Genomic DNA, 20,780 nt, shown 5'->3' with positions numbered 1-20,780 from the left:
ACTCAGTTTGCCCACGTGTGGCCCACGCGGCCACCACCAGGCGTCTCCATCGAAACGCTGCGGAAGCGGAGGCCAAAAAATGGCCTCCGGTGGGCGCCGGCAGCAGGAACAATGTCCCGATACTGTTTTGCATTTTGATACGGATTCGCCGTTTTTCGGCGCGCCACTCAAAACCCCCGGTGTTCCGTCGGATACGGTCGGCCAAACACGGCATTAGGTCAATCAGAAAGTTTTGCACGATGCTGATCGGGCTTCGGGTTGCACCGGCTTTAGGTTTAACATGAATTTCATTGCGCTGTTCTCCGATGGAGCTATCTTTTCTGTTTTTATACGTTGCAGACATAAACCAATCTTAGTGTAGTTTTGAAGAAATTGGCCGATACCAAGACCGTAGTTGAGTTTTACGTGGCATCTATTAATTTTACATCATTGCTTCGAACTATTAGTTTAATCCAGCATTACTCAATAGGTCCTAGATTCTTGCCGGACACGCTAATTCAAATGGACATAATTTTAACTGAAACGAAATCATCTAATTTGGCTGGTGCTTCTAAAGGGTGAGCCAATTAGCTTGCACTTTTTCATTTTGATATGACAAAAGCTGCTGAATATTTGTCGATGCTTGAACTTTTATTTGATAGGGTAATTAATTTAATTAATGTATAAAATACTGTTTTGGTTGCACACAATTGGGAGGGATAGAAAATTTATTTCCTAAGTGGCCAAACCATTCGTTAAAAGCACATTTCATTAAGGCTAAATTTCCACTTCGGTGGCTATGTTAATAAGCAGCATTGTGGTGCGGAAAACCCACACTCTGTGCAAGAGAAGCCAATACACCCAAAACGAGTGACTGTTTTATGCGGATTTTGGCTGATTGGTTTTTCGCCGAAATTGAAGCTGAGAACTTGAACGTCAGCCACAATCGATATTTATGTTATCCGAACAAACCAGCATCTATTGACAACCTTAAGACCCAAATTCAAGTTGCTATTGCCGAAATAGGACCAGATATAATCGAAAAGTTACTCAAAAATTGGTCGATTGGTCATCCTGCACTTGCATTGTTGTGCCTCTTAAACCTACCTACCTACCTACCGACTGCCGTCGTTCATTTTTGACGCACGCCCAAACAACTTAGATTATGACAGCCATCAGTCGCCATAAATGATGGAAGACTTTCGAGTTGCCCTACTATTCCGAGCGCAAAATCAGCATGCAGCGGAACGGAAACAGTACTATTCGGTATCATTTTTCCCGCCGCCGGCCAGGAAAGGACTCGGACCGCCGCGGCGGGATGTGTCTCCTCTTTTCCCGTCGGTGCGCGGCGGCCACTCACCGGCGGCAGATCTTTTGCACCATTCCAAAACTCCTATTCGCGGGCACATTCGTTAAGCTCTCGATGACAATGGGACATATATAGGGCGAAGCGCATGTTTTATTCATAATCCGCCCCAAACTTCCGCCCTCCGTTTCCGTCCGGTCCGAAAGAAGTGAGCGAGATTTGGTCCCGCTGGCCGGATGCTACCCAATCCGCGACGGTGCAAACCCTATTTTTTCGTGTCTGGCTGTTATGGGAACGTTTCCGAAGCTGGCTGAAGCTGGCCATCTCGTCCCTGAAGAGTTGAGCGACAAATGTATGCTGAATCACAGTCCTCGGCTAGTCCTCCTTCACACGCCGGTCCATAAACAGACTCGCGAGACACACAGGTTTGCCGTGGCGTCCTGACAGCTAAATGCCATCAGCAACAGCAGCAACTGCAGCGTATGGTAACGTTCAACAAAGCAAAGTTCGCTGCATTTAGTCATTCCGCGTTGGCACACTGCTCTGCCCTGGGTACAGTGCCATTCCACTTTTCTTACTGATAGCCGATGCCCGCCGGCTGTACAGGATTTCGACGCGTCGACTATCGGTTCTACTTCCTGACTTTTTGGTCCATTGAAGCCTCCGAGAGCACAAAGGCACTTCTAGTTAAACATTCGCGGTTGAAAAATCTAAAAGTTTTGTAGCAAGACTGTAAAGTATGTACCACTCCGGGGCGGCCACGAAGCAACGCTCCCAGCAATTATGTTGGATTCACCGCGGTGTTTGTCCATTGAATGGGCTCCCACGCTGTGTTTTCTACGAAAAGAAAACCTGTCTCAAAACCAACCAACAAAAACCGTCCCACGATAGCGGACAGTTGGCCTAAACCGTTGTACCATCACCCTCCAGCACCGGCCTGTTTCACAAGTTCGGCAACGCAGTTCGGTTGATGATCCCGAGCAAACGTTCCATAAAGGGTTTCTTTATGACGTCATCGATCGAGTGCCATAACGGCAAACAAGAGGGAAACTCATACTGTAACACATGAGTTAAGAAGTTCAAAGCATCAAAGTCAGAGAGCGAAGCTAACAATGCTGACGAAACTGCTTAAGGGCAAAACGAAGACAAAACCAGGTTAATGGACATTTAAAAGTGCGGTCAATGCTCCTATGCTCAAAAGTTCCCAGGCCGACTAAGAGGCAACGCGAATTGTATAATTTTGAGGCAAAAGTAATCTATTATTTTTAGGTGAAATTCCAAACTTTATATAAGATGTTTCCGATAGTCCGATTTCAGTTATATGCATCGTTTTGTTCTAAAATTGGTTGCCATTTTAAAGAAAGCTTCACAATTCCTCTTTTGAAGAAATTTTGATTCAATTTTCACAATCTTCATTAGATCTCCATTTCACATTCTTCAAGAAGTTTTGCAATGCACGAAAAAGATAATAATCGCTTGATGGAAAATCCGGACTTTCTGGCGAGACACTAAAGACGTGCGTGGCATTTCGTAGACCTGATGAAACACGACACCTCTTCTGTTGGTCGATTGTGGCCGTTTCTGCTCTGCAATTTAGTGTTTGGTCACACGAAAGCAACTCATAATAAATGAATCCTTTCTTGTCCCACCACACACCCTGTCGATGTCCGCCCAGGGTCGATGCTCAGATTACTAATATGCTGATAAAATTTGATTATATCTGTGATTTTATCGACAATTGAAAAATATAGATTTTCAAAATAACAGATAACTTTTGCACCAACCTTATATTTAGTTAGGCACATTACAGGCTGTTGATGCATCTTTCTTTTTTCAAAAAGTACTCGGAACCGTAAACTTCCAAACAAAGGCTCGCTTTGAAGGGGTTTCATCAAGTCCCACCAACTCCGACTCCGGAATGCAGTAGAGGTCCCAACATTTGATTCACTGTCGTACAGCCATGTATTCCACGGCCAATGCCTGATACATGTCCACAGACATGTGCCGCCGCGAGTCTATTCAGCAGTTTTGGGCCAGCAAAAAGTTGTTGGAAACGGATCACCAACTAAACAACTTCCAAACTTCAGCGCCACACGGCACGGTAAGCCCTGAGGGGGTGTCTGACTGACTGGCGTGCCCTCCTCTTTGATGCCCGTGATGAAGCTCCGGAGAGCCGGGTCGCTGTCATCTCCGTTCCCCGATTTGCCAACCCAATTAGGGCGCACACTAATTAGAGTGCGCCATCGAGCCGATTGATGTGCATTTAAGAATAGCTACCTCCATGGCGAGGGGAGCATGATTTGTTTAACGGTTTTCTGGTGACGACTCTCCGTCGGTGCATTCGAGAGTTCTGGGAGCCCCACAAAGAAGCAGCACCAAAATGGGGGTTTTCTACCCCCTGCCGTCATTAGTGTGTGTGCGGCACTGTGTTCCTGGTGTTTGTGGCCCACAAAGCTCTTTGATGCTCCGATTCCGAGCAAATGAACCAGGGGGAGGTCCCCTGGTTCACTCCCTTCCTTCCGTGCTGCTGTGGCCTTTCTTCGCCGAAAAAGGGTTCTCATTTTCATGGTGCCCTCCCCACCACACGATAGACCGCACCTCTTCCACCGCCGGTGGCCTGCGTCGATACTGTGCCAATGTCGTAAGCGATGCAAATGACACGGACCCGCTTCAAATTAGCAATTCCAGCAGACGCAGAGAGCCGCGACGGAGAGGCTTCTGCGGAAAGAAGCGAAATGACAACTCGTCGGTCGCTGTCGGTCGGTTTCTCGGGTTGGGACTTTCCAAAACGGGGCCAAACAAACAACAAAATGGCACCAAAAACGGGGGATCACTTCAATGGAGGTTTCGCTTTCCATTTCCTGGCCACACCGATAACGATCGGCCTGGGCAGTCGGGCCGAACTCAATGTTCAAATAAATTGGAATATCTGCGGCGTCCAAAGGGGTGGGGTCCGTGTCACCCGGCCAACCCTGTTGCATGCCCTGGTCATCCGGCCACTCCTGGGGTGACAGAAAATGAAGCTCTTCCGCAGGACCCGTACCGTGTTCCATTTTTTTCTCCATTTCTCCCGCGTGCTTTGCTTTCTTGGTAGTCTTTCCCATCATTATGCTCTTGCCCTTGTCGGCCCGCTGGGAGGCCCGGTGTAACCCGGTACAGGTGCCATTATTGTCATTATCAACGACGGCACCACGTCGCCATTACCGGGGATCGTCGGGGATATTGGCAATCGAGAAGTGTCTCTTTACCGCTTCATAATGTTTGCCCCGGTTCGGGGTCGCGAAAAGGGCACACCCGCGGTGTCCTGGGCGCATGATGGTACTTCATAATTTTGAGCTCCCACATCCGGAGGACCCGCCATCCGCCGTGGCCGTGGCTAAAGTCGCACAACTTTTCCCATTGTTGATTGTTTCTTAAACGACGCACGACACTCGGCCGTGGCTCGAGTGACGGAGATAACGGAAGCAATCTCCTGCCAAAACAGGGAGTAGCAGCCACGGCTTCGAGGGTTTCCAGAGGGCCCAAAATAAAAAGCAAAACCGACCGACCGATGCGAAAACACGACGAAACGCGTTACGATAATCGATATGGCAAGTGCTTCGTTTTTATTCGATCTCTTCGGGTGATCAGGAAAATGTGCGCTAACACACACAGAGAAACCGAAAAAGAAAATTCGGTCACGAAATAAACGCTAACGAGGTCCCGAGGTCCGACGGGTAAAACAGCCCAGCCCCGGAACACCCCAAGCCGCCTTTCATTTTATTCTAAAGTTATGCTAACAAGTGTCTCGGTGAGCATCAGGGCGGTGATGGGTGGTATGGGTTTTCCACCTGCAAACGGGGACAATTGCGAGAGCGCCCAAAAAAGCAGGGCGCCTTGCAAAACGATCACCTGGCAACGAGATGAGATAGGCGAGAGCCGGGATTATGGTGCTCCGTGGAGACCGAGTTTTTCCATTCAATTGCTGACGTACCGTGTTTCCCAGACCCAGGCGGCCTGTGGGAGATAAATCGTTATCGTTTAAGAATTTTCTTTTTGCCCCTGGCCCCGTTATTCCGGTTGATTAAATTCCGGCACCGGCAGCTGCCCGGCTGGAATTGAACCTAACGTGTTTTGTGGATCGGATCGGACTTTGTTTTTCGGGAGCGCTTCAAGTCAAGCGCTTCAGATCAGATTTTAAAACGTTAATTTAGCGACATCTTAAAATCTGACCTGATGTAACCGCGAGGACACATTCCATTGCTAACGCAATCTGCGGTGGCGAAAAGAAAAAATGGGTCTGTTGACACCCTTTAAAGCCGGCACGGGTAACGGTCCGTGATTTTCCATCGCCGCTGGCCGAACCGAGAATGAAAATTAAGCACCAACCCAACCCAGATCCTGTCGGCTGCCTTTCTAGCGGGTGCCCTTCCCCCCTGGAATGGCTCTATCAAGAGCGCCTCCGGCGGAATCGTACATTCGTGGCGCCGGCGCACGGCGTAAAACGGCCCACGGCCTTCGTCCCTTTTCCCAGGAACCTTCGAGACGCTTCATGCGGCTTATTTCTTCGCGTCAGCAATCTTGCCTTATGAATTATTGCCCCACAGCATCCACAGCGACGGTCCATTAATTTTCGCCCCGGCCGCTAACGGTCCGAACCCTTTCGCCACGGTCGGGGCGGGGCGGGGGGCGGTTGTGTTTATTGCCCTATCCCGTCCCCAAACCCCCAATTCCGTGTCACCAAGCGCCGGATAACTATCACCCGGCGTTGCCTGGGCCAATGTTTGCGGCGCCTTCGGGTGGGCTCACGGCACGATAATGAATCTGGCAAATGGTCATCGGGTCAGCCCGGCGTCGGCGATGATAGCATTCCACCGCCCCCCACCCCTTGGTAAGATGTCCTGCGGCTCACTGGACAACTTTCTTGCCCAGCGGCCGCCAGGGTCTCGGGCGGTCCATTGCCACTAATCGCGGGCAATACTTTACCCTTTCAGCGGAGCAATTCAGATTTGAGCGCCTTGCAAGGCGCATTTCGCGGAACCGTTCAATTAACTTCCAGCCCACTGACCGGCGAACGCTTGACAACCCGTGGGGTGTGTCATTGTTTCGTGTCGTGGAAGGATTCGGCCGGCTAAATTAAGGCTATTTGGCTTCTTTTTTTTTGAGCCGACCTCTGAATGTCTGGCGGATTTTTCGTGATTATTTACTGTGATCGAAGGTGATTTGCTTTCATTTTGTTTCGAAGAAGAAAGAACGCGAATTATCTAACTTATTCACTGTGGACCGAATGCTGAAAATGCGTTAAATGGTGCAGGAAAAAGAAACCTAACTTATAATGTTGATCAGCTGTAAGATGTAACAAATGGCGTGACAAGATGAACGTCGATTCTCTGGGGAAGCCATTTTAAACCAGATGTCAGTAAAGGAATCCCGAAATCTACAACACAATCGTTACTCGGTCAGCTCATGTATAGCTCCGTACGTCATTATAAACATAGTGAGAAGGTTGATCAATTCAAATCAACTAGATAGCAGCGATCGGAAGAGTTCCTTTTTCCATAAAATACAGGGTGTTCCATTAAGACTTAGAGATTTAAATGTCAAATAACTCCGCCATTATTTAGTCGATTTTGATAAATGACCAACATTTTTTTAGGGTATAGAATCCCGTTTATTGACAATTCACTCAAACAATATCGATCAAATGACCGCCTCTATTAGACATACAAAAAGCGGTCCTTTAATGGGCACTTTTCTTTATTTTTGACAACATTTCGGGCGTAATAGCCGCAATTTCCGCTGTGATGATCAAACTCAAGAGACCACTCCATGAACATCTTTTACAGTCAACAGCTGAGATAGGAATCAAAACTTTTCAAACCGTTTCAAAAATTGGAACGAATGTAGATATAGATTTACTAGGCTGTTCAATATGTGCGTATCATCGACAAGAAAAACCTATTTTTGTTGTTTGAAATACACTCTATTATTCGGTATGGTCTCCCTGAACATCATTACACTCGTTCCAATGAATCTCCAATTTGAATACGGTGAATACTCCAACCGTCGAATTTAATTCATGGATTTATGCCATTTTCAAAATGCTCTTGTGACACGGTTCATTGCCCAGATGAAAGAGCATGGTTTTCTTCTACACCGATACGACCAAGTTTCAAGATACTTGATTTTTTCCGTTGTAAAAACACTGTAACACGTCGATATTAAATAGCTGGTAAAAAAGAAGTGACTGATTGAAGTGAAAATTGACACATCTTCACATGAAGAATGTACCAATATGATAAGACTTGGACAGAACAAACATGCTCGTAGCAGCGCCCTCTGTCATCGATGAATAGTCTAGTATTGTACAGAACGGCGCTTATTTTAATTTCAATTACATAAATTTAGGAGAATAAAAAAAGAGTTTTCAAGTTATAACCCCCGATATTCTTTGGCCACAGTAGTATGCTCCCTTTTTCGGGCTGAATATTGTATAAATAACCTTCCTCGATTGAACTGATTCTTGACCCTTACATGAACCCGATTCAAGTGATCCAAACCCAACTAAAAGAGTTCCAAAATTCGTGTAATGTAATTCGTATAATTTTTCAAAGCAAGCTCTATGCCGGCCTTAGAGCTTCGAGCGGACATTATCGACAAAAATAGCAAATCAAGCCTATGTTGCACTCGTCCTGGGAAAGCAAAGTATTGCTGCAGCAGCAGCAGGAAACGATACATTCCACTATAAATGATTCCACCATAATTGCCACATTAGGCATAACAACCACCATAACGCTAGCCGCTTCATCTGACCCTGGGGGGCCCCGAACGCAATCGTAAACTTTTACGAACCTCTTCCGCCGGAGAAGGACGAAGTGCGTTAAAGGCCGCAACCCACTTCAAATCAACCGAAGATCATTGAACAGCGGAACCTGAACGGTCCTGCGAAGCCTGCCGAAGTACCGTTACGCGTCGGGGCGCCGTTTCGCGTGGCATCGGCGATGGCTAGCCGGCCATAGCCAGCCCCATAGGTATGACGAATGGAGAATCATGCGAAAGCAATCATTCACTGATGGAAAGCGGACCAACCGTTTGACCGTACGAGGCCGTATTTTGCCCGGCGGACCCACTTAAAATCGGACCACAGCGGAAGGATTCACCCGGCCGGCCCGTGACCGTTCCGGGGCATTCCGGGGTTATGTTTTGGACCCAAACGTACGCATCCTTTAGCCACCACAAGGCACCACAGACACGGGCGCGCGCGGGATCCTCTAATTTATGGTTGCTTTCAGTGGCGAATATGCAGCCCACCGACCACCGGTAGTAGTTGAGGCCTATTTTTACCGCCCATTCCGAGCCCGGGACGAAATAGAAAGCCTCCATCTATTACCTTTGATAGGGCGGGAGGCCGGAGAAAAAAAAAACAATAAAACATGAATTCCATGGGAGCGATTTTAATGAACATGCTGCCCGAATGAGCTTATGCTGGAGCAACATTCCCATCCGAATCCGGAACCGGATACCGTGCGCGGAGTGTTGTGTGTGAACAAGCAGGGAACCGTTTCGGGATAACGAATGCCAGCATTTTTTTTATCTGCGTATCCGTGCTCCGCTAACCACTCACTTAAAATTTATAGTCTCCCTTCGAACGGAGCACATCACATCAAATGGCGGAGATAAGCCATGCGTGCGTGCGGTCCGCAACATCTCCCTTATGGTACCCGATATTGATAGGTTTACTCGTCGGCTAGGATTCCCGGAATCGGATGCTGTGTAACGGTAGTTCCATAGCCGACAGAGTTCCTGCTGCGAGAACACAAAGTGCATTACTGGCCCGTTCCGGGAAGGCTCTGCGAGCATAACGATCGACTCCGGAAACAAGTGGACCACCATTGATGGTCCCCAATCAAGTGCATCAGAGCTTGGGAGCTTCTTCTATGGATTGCTGTAACTGTGTTGTCAAGGTGGTACGCCAATGTCACCAAACGGTCCATATGAAGCGGCCTATGGTGTGCGTGCCTCAGCACACGTCACAATGTAACTATGCGTCACCAGACTTAGTTCAGGAGGCACCCAAACGTCTACAAGAGCGGCGCCAGTATGGCTTAATTTCTGTGGAGATCTCACTATCCTACACCGTGATTGAGAGACTCGGAAGCTCGTTAATCTGACTGACGTTCCGTTCGGCCGTGCCCTACAGCCTAAGAGCTGGAGCTTGGAAGCTGCGCTGGGTCTGTGTCCACTTCGACCGCTCCGGTACCAGGACGAAATGAACATGTCACTTTTCATCAAAGATAAGTGATGAAAGATAGCCCAAACCCATCTCCGATCCGTGGCCGAGTATTCAAAGCAGTAGCAGCAGTGGCAAGAAGAAGCCCTGGTCCATTCTTATGTTTCGTCCGAACCCAGTCGGAGGTTCACCTTTTCCCAGAACCGTCTCCCAAAAACCCCGTCACGTTCTTTGTCCCGACGACGGAAGAGTAAATATTCTGCGGACCGTGGGATCCGAAACAGGGAAAATGTTTTAAGATCTCATCAGGGGTACGCCTTGGTTCGTAGAGTAAGTTTTTGGGTAGCCTAAAGTTGGCGAACTTTATGAGGGTTTCGCCCGCTGCACGGACCAGACCCGGCCTGGCCACAGCATTCCCTTACACCTATCGAACGCCAGAGGGCGTTCGGGTGAGATTTACGAAACGAAATTAGATCGAACAGATCGAACAGGTTCCAATTGAATTACGGTTTAAGCGGAGCGTACGGCTGTGTCACTAGCTGTCGCTGTGGCTAGGACATTCGTATGCACACCCTTTCCAGTGTGGCCAAACCAACCGACGGCAAGCGATTGTGCGACTTACGACACGAGTTGTACGACATGTTGTTCGGTCCCCATAGCATAGGCCCGGAATTACAACCCCACCGTCGGTAACAAGCTTTGGTGCGACGGATTACACACATTGTGTGGGGTTATCGAAAGTTCAGATCGGGACAACAGTCCATTACAAACCAAGCAAACAGCAAACCCCTCGTTTCTGGGTTGCCCTTTGTGTCGTTCGATTGTTGCAACTCGAAAGAATCCGTTTTTCGAAAGCCGATTGGAAGCTTCTGCCCGACCTTGCCGTATCCCTTTCGATGTTGACTAGCCCATGTTCGATTTGAGGCACCCGAATTTGAGCATAAAGCTCTTGGTTGACTGGTTTAACAATGTTGCGCGACTTTTTGGTCTGTTTATGACGTACGCTGTTCGGTGAGTGGTCTCCAGAAAATCGTCGAAAATGTTACATCTTAAAGGCAAACTAAACAAATGGATTCATCCTTGCGTCACATACAACTCCTAATGCATTTCATCTACATATTTTAGCTCCGGTTTTGGTTGGACTCGGTCGCATTTTTGTTCAGGTTTAGTAAACCTTCCATCGATCAGTTCTAGTATAAGCATTCTAAAGTACAGGGTGTACGAACTAACGTTCTTTTCTTCATTTGTTTATAACAAACAAATGACTGAATATTTTTCGATGCTTAAACATTTATTTGAAAAGTCGATTCACAAAGTTTATGTATGAAATACAATTTTAGTTGCAGAAAATTGGGAAATATGGAAAATTTATTTCCAAAGTGGTAGACCCAAAGACCCAAAGGCCTCAAGACCCAAAATTCACGTTGCTATTGCCGAAATAGGACCAGATAAAATCGAAAAGGTACTTAAAAGTAGGTGGACCGAATGAGCTTCTGCCAAGCCCCCCATGATAGAAAATTGACTAAAAATTGTTTTTTATAAAAAAAATTGAAGAATAAACCTTTCAAATAATTGTTCAAGCACCGAAAACTGTGAAGCCGTTTTTGTTTTGTACCCAAATGAAAAAAAGAATGATAGATTGGACACCCTGTATTGGTCGTGCAATTTACCGCATTGTAAAACTGTAATGATTATGCCACGATACTAAACAGTCTGTACTCTGTAGATAAAAGCGTATCCTAGTTTAGAAACTTCCACACTATTGCTTAATAACGTCCATAGAGTGAAAGAGTCGAACCCCGAGCAAGGTGCAACCGGGGCGATTGTTTTAATTCGTAAAAATTAAATAAAATGAATCCCTCGACCGAGCAATGGTCATCCAGCCGGTAAGCAGAAACAATACCGTCCGGAGTGTTAAAATCGCCTTCCTCGAGCCGCGCGACGTGAGGCGTGAGGTCCCGAACCACTCAACGTAAGCCCTGGTTCACGCCATGCCATTTCTTTTCCCTTTCCCGTTCCCGTCGTTGCGAAATTAATCCCGTGAATGTGGCCATCTCCTTCAAGGCCTCTCCACTGTACAGCCGGCCCCGCTAGTGGTCGGCCTCTAAAAGCCTCTTGGTTGCCGGTCTTGCCGTGCCATGCTGTGTGCTTCACTTCCAGGCCAGGCCGGCGAACCCGATAAAGGATACTTTTGCGAAGTGTAGGTAGGAGAAGGAATGGAACTGGAGCTGCAGCCACTGGAGAAAATGGAATCTCGCCAAGTTGACCCTTGGTGGATTCATAAATTTTTAAGCCCTACCATCCCGACCGTGGCCAGGCAGAAAGTGGGGGTCCTAAAACCCCCCATTAGCCCGGCAGCCGGAAGGGCTTCCGAGCAACCGGAAGCCGGCCCCACGATGGGATGGGATGTAATGGGCCGTGGGCCGGATATTGTGCAGGCCAGGAGTGGCCCTGACATAAAGAATTGGCGACAAGAGCAGAGCATTTCTATTTAAAAAGATAATAATAGTTTTAGCCTGCGGGCGCCACTCTACGGCCGAAGGCTGTGGGTGACGTTGGAGGTGTTAATTCGTTGCTGGGTTCAAACCCCGGACGCCTGGAGGCGGTGGGGGAAAGGGTGTCGTAAATTAACAGTGTCCGCTCGGTACCAGTCGCCACAGCGCCAGTGAGCCGGAAACGGAATGGACAAAAAGTCAAAACCAGATTTTGCAGAAACTTCTACCCATTTCTTGACCTGCCCCCACGTGGTCTGCCTCGTCGGGCGCACTTTCCGATGCCCAAACCGGTCGTCCCGAGAGCCCAGCTCAGCTAGCCTCGCCACAGTCTCACCTCGCTCTGTCTTCTTTTGCAGCTGCAGCTCAGCCAGAACAAGCTGTCCACAACCGCAACGACGGCGAGGGCCGTTGTTAGCGCACCGACGTCGTCGTCGTCGTCGTCACCATCCATACCGGCGGCCTCGACGGTTGCGTCATCAGCTGCCACCGCACCCACCGCCATCACCATCACCAGTCTGATGAGCAGCAACGGTGGTAGCGGCTTTAGCAAAGTGCTGACCAGCGCCAGTAACGGCAGTGTCGGAAGTGTCGATCCTAATGGACCGCCCATAACGCCGGTGTCATCCGCAACGGCGACGGTGCCGGCGAGTCCAGCGGTTAGTGCGGTTGCGGGGACGGGGGCAAGTGCGGCGCCCGTCGGGGCCAGTGGGGCCAAGCTCGAGCAGAAGCCGGTCGAGTGCAATCTGTGCCACCGGAAGTTCAAAAATATTCCCGCCCTCAACGGCCACATGCGGCTCCACGGGGGCTACTTCAAGAAGGATTCGGAGACGAAGAAATGTGATAAGAAGGAGCACACCGGACCACCGCTGCAGACGGCGAGCGTCGGGGTGCGGGCCCTGATCGAGGAGAAGATCATCAACAAGCGGAGCAAGGATTTGAAGGTAACAGGCGCCTTGATGTTTTCTTCCAGCTGAATGTTGATTGTTGCCAACTGGTTCCGCTGGCAAACACTGCAAGTGACCTCCAAGGAAAATATTCAAGTTTTTTCGTCTATAAGACCGGCCGCTGTCTAGTGCATATTGTGAGCAATTAAATTGTAAAGAAGTGTCATACTCAAGTTGAGGGCTTTGAGGGATTACCCCATATACTTTGCGACCTCTCAGAGCATCCATGCATGTGTTCCTTGACGTCGAAGTTGACCCAATAGACCTAACGTCTATGTATGTCTATAGACCTAACCCCACAATGTGGGGACTCTGTAAGTTTTATCGTTCCAGGGTCCAGCCAATTGGATGTCCACCAATAACTTAAAATCTAGACCGGATTTTTTCAAAGAAGTTACACGTTCATTGCATTGAAATGAAAAACTTTATTTTATTTAAAGTATGTGCCATCGCTAGATATACATTTCTCCTATCTCTCTGCTAAATCTTAGAATATACGTCGCAAGAATTCTTTGTCTTTTGAAGCTAATGAAAAACGAATTGGTTTAGTTTTCCAATTTCGACTTCCTCGTTGGAATCGAAGTGGGATAGCAGCTCCTAGACAAGTGCCTTAATTGTAGCTTGAACCAGTTTGGCTTTGTGTCCAGACGAACTCTCTTGGAGCAATATTACGCTACCGTGCCTTCTGGGCCATTCTGGTTGTTTTTCGATCAATCCATGGTTCAAATTGATAATTTTTGTCAGCAGCAATCTGAAATAATGGCTGCACCAGATTTTACGAGCTTGTGGTACACCATACCTTTCTGGTTCCACCGGACACAAAGTATTGTCTCTTTGCCGACTCGTTCTGGTTTTGCAGTAGAAGTTGATAGTTTTCCCGGCCTCGGAATGAATTTATCCCCAATCCCCAATCACGATCTGATTGAGAAATGACTTCCTTTTGTACATGGTGATCAGAATTTCTTATTTGGTTTTTCGGTTTTGTTGCTGTCTTTCGTTCGTTTCGTGCAATGGGTGCGTTCCTGGGGCACCAATTTTTCAACCTTCTGTATGTTTCCCAAGGGCCTTTAAATGTTAGAATATGGGTTATGGAGATACACTTTTTGGTGATCCACGAGTTGTTGTTGCATTTGCATGTCATTTTCGTCCAAAAGTTCTTGTAGTTGAACGTCTCTGAACTTTTTTGAAGTCCTCCACGCTCTTTGTTTACTATCCCCATGTTTAAATTTTTCAAAAGTCAAAATCGTTATGTTTAAATTTTTTAAACCACTCAACGTTCTTCGATCTTCCAAGAGCATGATCACCGAAAACGTTGACAAGCATTTGATGGAAATCTGTAGCAGTTTTCTTCAGCAGGTAGCACGAAACCAGTGATGTCCGCATTTCGTGCTCTTAAATGGGCTTTTGAACCTTCTGTTCACACAATCCGGTTTCATATGTCTAGATAACGTATCGAAAAATGGTTCAAAGGAGTTGACAGTAACTGTTAAGAAGATACAGGGTTTCGAATGTTCCATCCAAGTAGACCTGATCCAAACGGCTAGCGCGATTTACCTGGGCAACAATCAACAAGCATTGTGTTTTTTTCTTCGGTGTGTCCGGTTTTTTGTTCATCTTCTGTTCCATTTTCCTAACGTGTCGTATCTTTCTTTGGTGTCCGGCCACCGGCTCCGGCTAATGATAGAATCTATTATTGAAGGGTTCGTTCGTCGTGCCGGCCCCGCCGCTCACCGCCCGTCGGCTGATCGAAGCCAGCGAAGCATTCCTCTCGCCCAAGTCCGGCACCCAGGTCGCCATCGTGTCCACGCAGAACGGCACCACGCAGATCATCAACACGGGCACGCTGCACTCGGCGAAGCCCACGACGATCCTGGCGGCTTCCGGCTCCAGCGTTGCTCCAACCGTGACGGTCCACGGTGTCACCACGACCACCACCGCCGGTACCATCATGACCACGGGCTCGACGACCGGAACGGAGTTGAAAGACGCCACGTTGATTGCCCTGCTCAAGCGGGGCACCAAGGTGGCCGTGAAACGGGCCGTCACATCGTCCGACTCAACGGCCGGACTCCTGAATGTCCAGGCTCACCCAGCAGCTCCAGCCCTGGTAGCCACGTCCGCCGAAGCAACCCAGCTGATCCTGCCTTCGACGACGACGACAACGACGGCGCCGTGCAAGACGGTGACGACCGTGAGACCCGCCAGCCTGACCCCCGCGGCGTCGGACAGCAGTCCCCTGTCGCTCACCATATCGCAGACGCCGACGAGTGTCCCCGGAGATGTGTTCACCCTTGCCTACTCCACCGACTCCGGTGGGGCCACCACGTTCTTCAGCGACAGCGATGTGTACAATGTGAGCGATACGGCCATGCTGCTGCAGGCCGTGGACTCGATCCAGCTGCTGCAGGACTCGCCGTCCACCGAGCCGCTGGACGAGATTGCGCTCTCCGACTACGGGCCTATCGGCGAGCAGGAGTTCACACCGTCGCGCCAGATTCAGGCCGTCCTCGACTCGCCGCTCCCGGAGAGTCTGGCCGAGTTCGGTGCCCTGAACGCGAAGGACTTTGTCCTGTACGAAACGGCGACCACTTCGGGGGCCGCTTCCAACGGAACCGTGGCCAACGGTCTGCTCCAGTCCCCGGGCCCGGGTTCCCACATCTCACCGCTACCCTCACCGCTTGCCTACCCAACGCCTCCGGCATCGCACGAGGCCGTGGCCCAGGCATCGCCTTTCCTGGACGACTCGCGCCACTTCACCGACGCCGGCTCGTTCTTCGACGACAAGCGCAACCAGGGCTTCCTGGACGACGGGTTCTTCAAGAGCGAACCGAAGGACGCCGACATCAAGCTGTCCGACAGTGACAAGATACTGGCGCTGAAGCACGAGCTGCTCGACGAGAACCACCACCACCACCACCACCACCACGAGTTGTTCCGGGCGAACAAAAACATCCTGGACGAGCACTGCGAGCTGTTCAAGTCAGAGGATAGCTTCTTCGCCGAGCCGAAGCCATCACCCGCCGACGGCACGTCCAAGATGAACCTGGACTTCCTGGACGACGCGCAGGTATTCATCGAGGAAACGCGCAACGCCGCATCGCCCCTGTCGAATGCGTTCTTCAGTGCGACCATGTCGTCGGCCGAGGAAGTGAAGGAAGCCCTGGAGGAGGTGCTCCCCAACGACGATGATATCGGCGTGACGGAGAGTGACATCGATCTGTACTACCTGAACGGGCTCAGCTCGCTCCAGTCGCAGATGATGCCCAACTCGGACGATCCGTTGCTGTCGTCGTCGCCGAAGGACTTTGCCCACCGGCAGCACCAGAAGTTTCTGTTCGAGCAGAGCCAGACGGCCCAACAGCAGCTTCAGCACCAGCAGCAGCAGCTTCGTCAGCAACCAGCGCAGGCCGCCAGTGCGAACGCCTGCTTGCCACCGAGTGCCAAAAAACTGAAGCCTTCCGCCGAGGCCAGCTTCGGTGGGGACGCGAGCAAAGCTCCGCTCACCGTGCAAACCGAGCCGATCGCCAAGGACACGGACAGTGTGTTTCTCAGCCCGAGCAGCCTCTCCTCGCACAGCTCGTCGTCTTCGTCCTCATCGCTGTCGTCGTCGTCACCGAAACTTCAGCACGCGCTCCTGGGCAACGGCAGCAGCATTGTGTGGCCACGCAAGCGCTCCCAGATGGCGGTCGCCGGAAGTTCCGGTGGCCTACCGGTCGCCGCGCAAGCGCAGCGCAAACCGGCGATCTACCTATCGAAGCTGCGCCGCTCTACTACCTCTCTGCCGGCCGTACACTACACTCCGTCGCCGATGCTGAATCCGGAGCGATCGGGAACGACCGGACTGTACGCGACGATGGCTCCTGGGCGGTCCCAGACCGGGACTACGGACAGTGAGCTCGACTCGACGATGGACAGCAGCAACGACATTTTCTCGGAGCCCCCACTACCGATACGGCCCCGGATTAATCTCGGCCCGGATTACCAGGCCACCCTTCCCGACTGTGCCCCGCTCCCGCACCAGCCCCATCACCATCAGCATCATCTCCACCATCACCACCATCATCATTCGTACCACGTCATCAGCCAACCGCAGCAGCTGTGGGATCCTTCGGTAGCGCTGAACGAGCGCCAGATACAGCGGTTCGTGGAGTTGGCCCGCTCGTCGGCGGCACCCCTCGGCTGCCACACCGAAGAGCACGCCCTCAAGGCCCTGCTGGACGCGCAGGGCGAGGTGCACATCGCGATACTGAGCATGCTCCAAGGAACCCCGGCCAGCATCCACCGGCGGTGGACGGCGACCGAGATCGAGCAGTTCATCCACGGGCTGGAGAGCTACGGGAAGGACTTCCACCGGATCGCGACCGAGCTGCTGCCCGACAAGGCGACGGCCGATTGCGTGCAGTTGTACTACTTCTGGAAGAAGCTCTGCATCGACTACAAGCATGCGCCGGTCCCGGTCCCGCACCGGCTCGGCGGCGACGTTGGGCTGATGTCGTCCAAGTATGCCGCCTCCATGTCCTCTCCGTCCCCAGCGTCCCCGCCGCCGACGGCCACCGACGATGGCCACCACCTGATGCTGCTCGATCAGCGGGAGTACACTAGTCGACCACCACCACCAACGAACGCTACCTCGAAGCTGCACCATTCGAGCCAGCCGACCTCGGCCGGGGGCGCTGGCAGCCAACCGTCGGCGGTCACCAGCAACTCTGGCAGCGCCACCACCAGCGGCAGCAGCAGCAGTACCACCAGCGATGTCCGACCGCATGTCTGTGAGGTTCCCGACTGCTCAGCGGTAGGTGTCCCGAACGTCTGCTAATCTGTCATCGGGACGGGCGCATTAATCACCATTTCTTGGGGAGCCACTAAATTAGCGTAACATTTTACTTTTAATCCATCAATCACATCCGTTTAGCTGGTCGCTTTTCTTTTCCATTAACACGAAAAGGTTTAAAGTTCGGCTGGACAATGGTTACATGCAAAAGAAATTAAACATTATTTGTATGGAGTTCGATTCCATTGGTTGAAAACACGGAAAAACTGCCAAAGATTCAGGTCCCGTGTTTGATCCTTACTGTGCTGAATGAATGTGGATGTAGATGAAATGAAGTGTGAGACGTAGCTTCTTGACTTCATTATTGGTTCCCGTCATATTTGTGAGAAGGACCCGAGCCGTTTTGAAACGTACCCGTCATAGTTCCGAATCGTTTACTTGCCTTCGGCGCTTTGAAGACATTTTCTAAGTGATGCAGGGTGCATTCATTTCGTAGTTTCTACAACAAAATTTAAAAAAACGCATGAAAAATTACGTTCCTAATGAATTTATTTTTAATCAAAAAGTTTGTACTTTGCCTTTAGGCGTGAAGCACAATATCGTTTAGATGGCCGCCTCGGCAACAGTAGGATCTGATAAAATAATTTTCAATGACTTCCCGTCCCGTCTGTCCTGTCTTTCTGAATCCACATATCTTGTAAGTCCTAATCTTGAATTGCAGATCAATAGAAAATTGTTGTCATTTGGCGGAATCGCTCGGAATTGACGGTAGTGATCGAAACGTCGGTCTCCCTTCGTCGTTTTCGAAAAATGGGGTACTATGGCGCCGCCAGCCCATAATGCGAACTATACAGTCAGCTTTTCTGTATATAACGACCATTCTTCAATCGATTAAGAGTTTACAATGCCCCAACTGAAGCAAATTTTGTTGGAAAAATTAGCGTTTTCACATCCCCACATTTTAATAATTTTAACACGTTGTTCTGATGTCAAACGATTAATTTTCTAAAATGGTCGTCGGATATATTTGAAAACCTTAAAATGATTTGTGATTTCGAAACTGCGAAATGGATGACAGACTCGTTCATAACGATTGAAGCTGTTCGGAACATGTAAGGTCCTTACCGTTGACCTTGAATTATTTTTGCAGCATAGATGCAAATAGTTTTGGATGTTCGCGTAGTTCAAAGATTAAGCTGTCATTTGTAGAAATTTTACATACCCGTTGTTATTGTTTTCGGTAGACGAGATTGATTTTTGTAACTGTTGGCCAGCCCTACAATTGGTCAACTAAACCGCGCTCAGGCGAGATAGTCAGCGGGCAAACAGGGCAAACTAACTCTCTTCTTTCCTCGCGCTCCCTTGCACCGGTTCCCCGGGGTTAATTAGCTTTGCTTTGCCTCTGTCTGTCTTTCTCCGCAGAGCTTCTCATCGAAAGCGGCCCTCCACGGTCACATCCGTATCCACTGTATCGGGCGTAGCCACAGCGCAGTTCCAAATGGTAATTTCTTGAGTGCCGCCGGTAACCCCATTAACCCTAACCTCATACCGACAAAGGATGACTATCCCTGCAAGGTGTGCGGCAAGTAAGATCACCCCATAAATGTTCGTTTTACGATACCCGAAAAACTCTCAACAGAAAACGCAAAACAAACAGAACACTGCTCGTTTCGTTGGCCCTTTTGGTTTTTGGGGCGTAGCCGACCGGCGTGAGGAGCTCCCGTCCGGTGAGAGCGTGGCATCCGGCACCTGGCCCCTTCCGGCAAATGGCTTCATTTGGGGCCCACGTGTTCGAGCTCCTAGTGGCCGTGTGACGTGCGACCGTTACGGATGCCACGGACTTTCGAGAAGCGGCCCCGAAGGAGCTCCTCCGCCGCGCCGCGCGTCCACATCTCTCTTATCAGTTGCATCAGTATGAGCAGGCAAGGAATGAGTGCACGCGGATTTCACAGCACCTCGGACCTCAACGAGCATACAGAAACGCACACACAGGCGCGCTACGACCACGCAGGCGGAACAGGAAGGACCCGCCGACACGAGCCGCCCTCCCACCGTAGTGTACTGCGTGTATGTGTGCCCGCATGCCTGTATGCGTATCTGTCTCTCTCTTTCTCTTTCTCTCGCTCGCTTTCTCTCTCTCTCTCTCTCTCCTTTAAACGAGCAAGTGAAGCACGTGGGCTCGTGTGACGATCAAATACTCTGCAGACCACCACACGCGCTCACACAACACTTCCGGCCACGGCACACGATCGCACGGGAAGCTTCCTGGGTACCGGTGGTTCCCATCGTCTGCTCGTCTGCTTACTCTCTCTAATGCTGTGTCACTGTGCCTCGTGTCTCGACTGCCTACTGCCTCTATTCTGCCTCTACTCTTCCGGTGTTCTGTTGCACCTGCACCAACGACCGATGTGCTGCCAACAACTGCCAGATCCGTATTGTCACTTCCAGCTCGCGAAAGCTGCGGTGGCAACGACCAGATATTCCTTGCTTGCCCACTGCGTGTAGTGTCTGAGCATGAGCCCCGCGCGGTACGCTTCTAGAGCGGTACTCTGCAGCCTCCGACCAGCTTGGCCATCATGCCACTAGCCTCTAGGCGTCTATCGCTATCCCTGCCGTCACTACCTACGGTCAGGTCTACTCACAGCGAGCAGCTAGGGCGTAACGCTTCTTAACTCAATGTTTGCGGCGCTCTAGAGCGCGTAGTACAACTCAAACGACTCTCAACTCAACTAACAACTACAACTGACCTGATTCACTGTGTCACACTGTGTCCCGGTAACTTGGGAGCCCGGAGTGGATTGCCATTAATTTGTTCTCCTTCTCTCTCTCTTCTCGCTGTCTTCTCGCTGTCTTCTTGTCCTTCTTCCTCATACTGCCGGCCACGCCACCGGACACGCCAAACCTTGCGCACCGCTGAAGGGTATTCAATAAGGTAAAAAGCCGAAGCGCCCACATGAAGTCACACCGACCGCAGGATGCAAGCGATCAGCTGCAACATCAGCTGCAGCTACACCAACAACAGCAACAGCAGCAACAGCAGCAGCACCAGCAACAGCAGGCTCACGATCGTGAATAA

At 50.3% G+C, this 20,780-nt stretch overlaps 1 protein-coding gene across 1 annotated transcript in view; it reads left to right on the top strand.

Annotated features, from left to right (window-relative positions):
- LOC131207572 (mucin-5AC) overlaps nt 1–20,780 on the top strand; it is a 49,228-nt gene extending 28,448 nt beyond the window's left edge. The window contains exons 7-10 of the mRNA XM_058200190.1: nt 12,346–12,930; nt 14,618–17,725; nt 19,127–19,290; nt 20,624–20,780. Coding sequence (XP_058056173.1) covers nt 12,346–12,930; nt 14,618–17,725; nt 19,127–19,290; nt 20,624–20,780 — 4,014 coding nt within the window. The remainder of the gene's footprint in view (nt 1–12,345; nt 12,931–14,617; nt 17,726–19,126; nt 19,291–20,623) is intronic.

The sequence above is a fragment of the Anopheles bellator genome, chromosome 2 (assembly GCF_943735745.2).
Source record: "Anopheles bellator chromosome 2, idAnoBellAS_SP24_06.2, whole genome shotgun sequence".
Classification (NCBI taxonomy): Eukaryota; Metazoa; Arthropoda; class Insecta; order Diptera; family Culicidae; genus Anopheles; species Anopheles bellator.
This window is presented reverse-complemented; position numbering and strand designations above follow the sequence as displayed.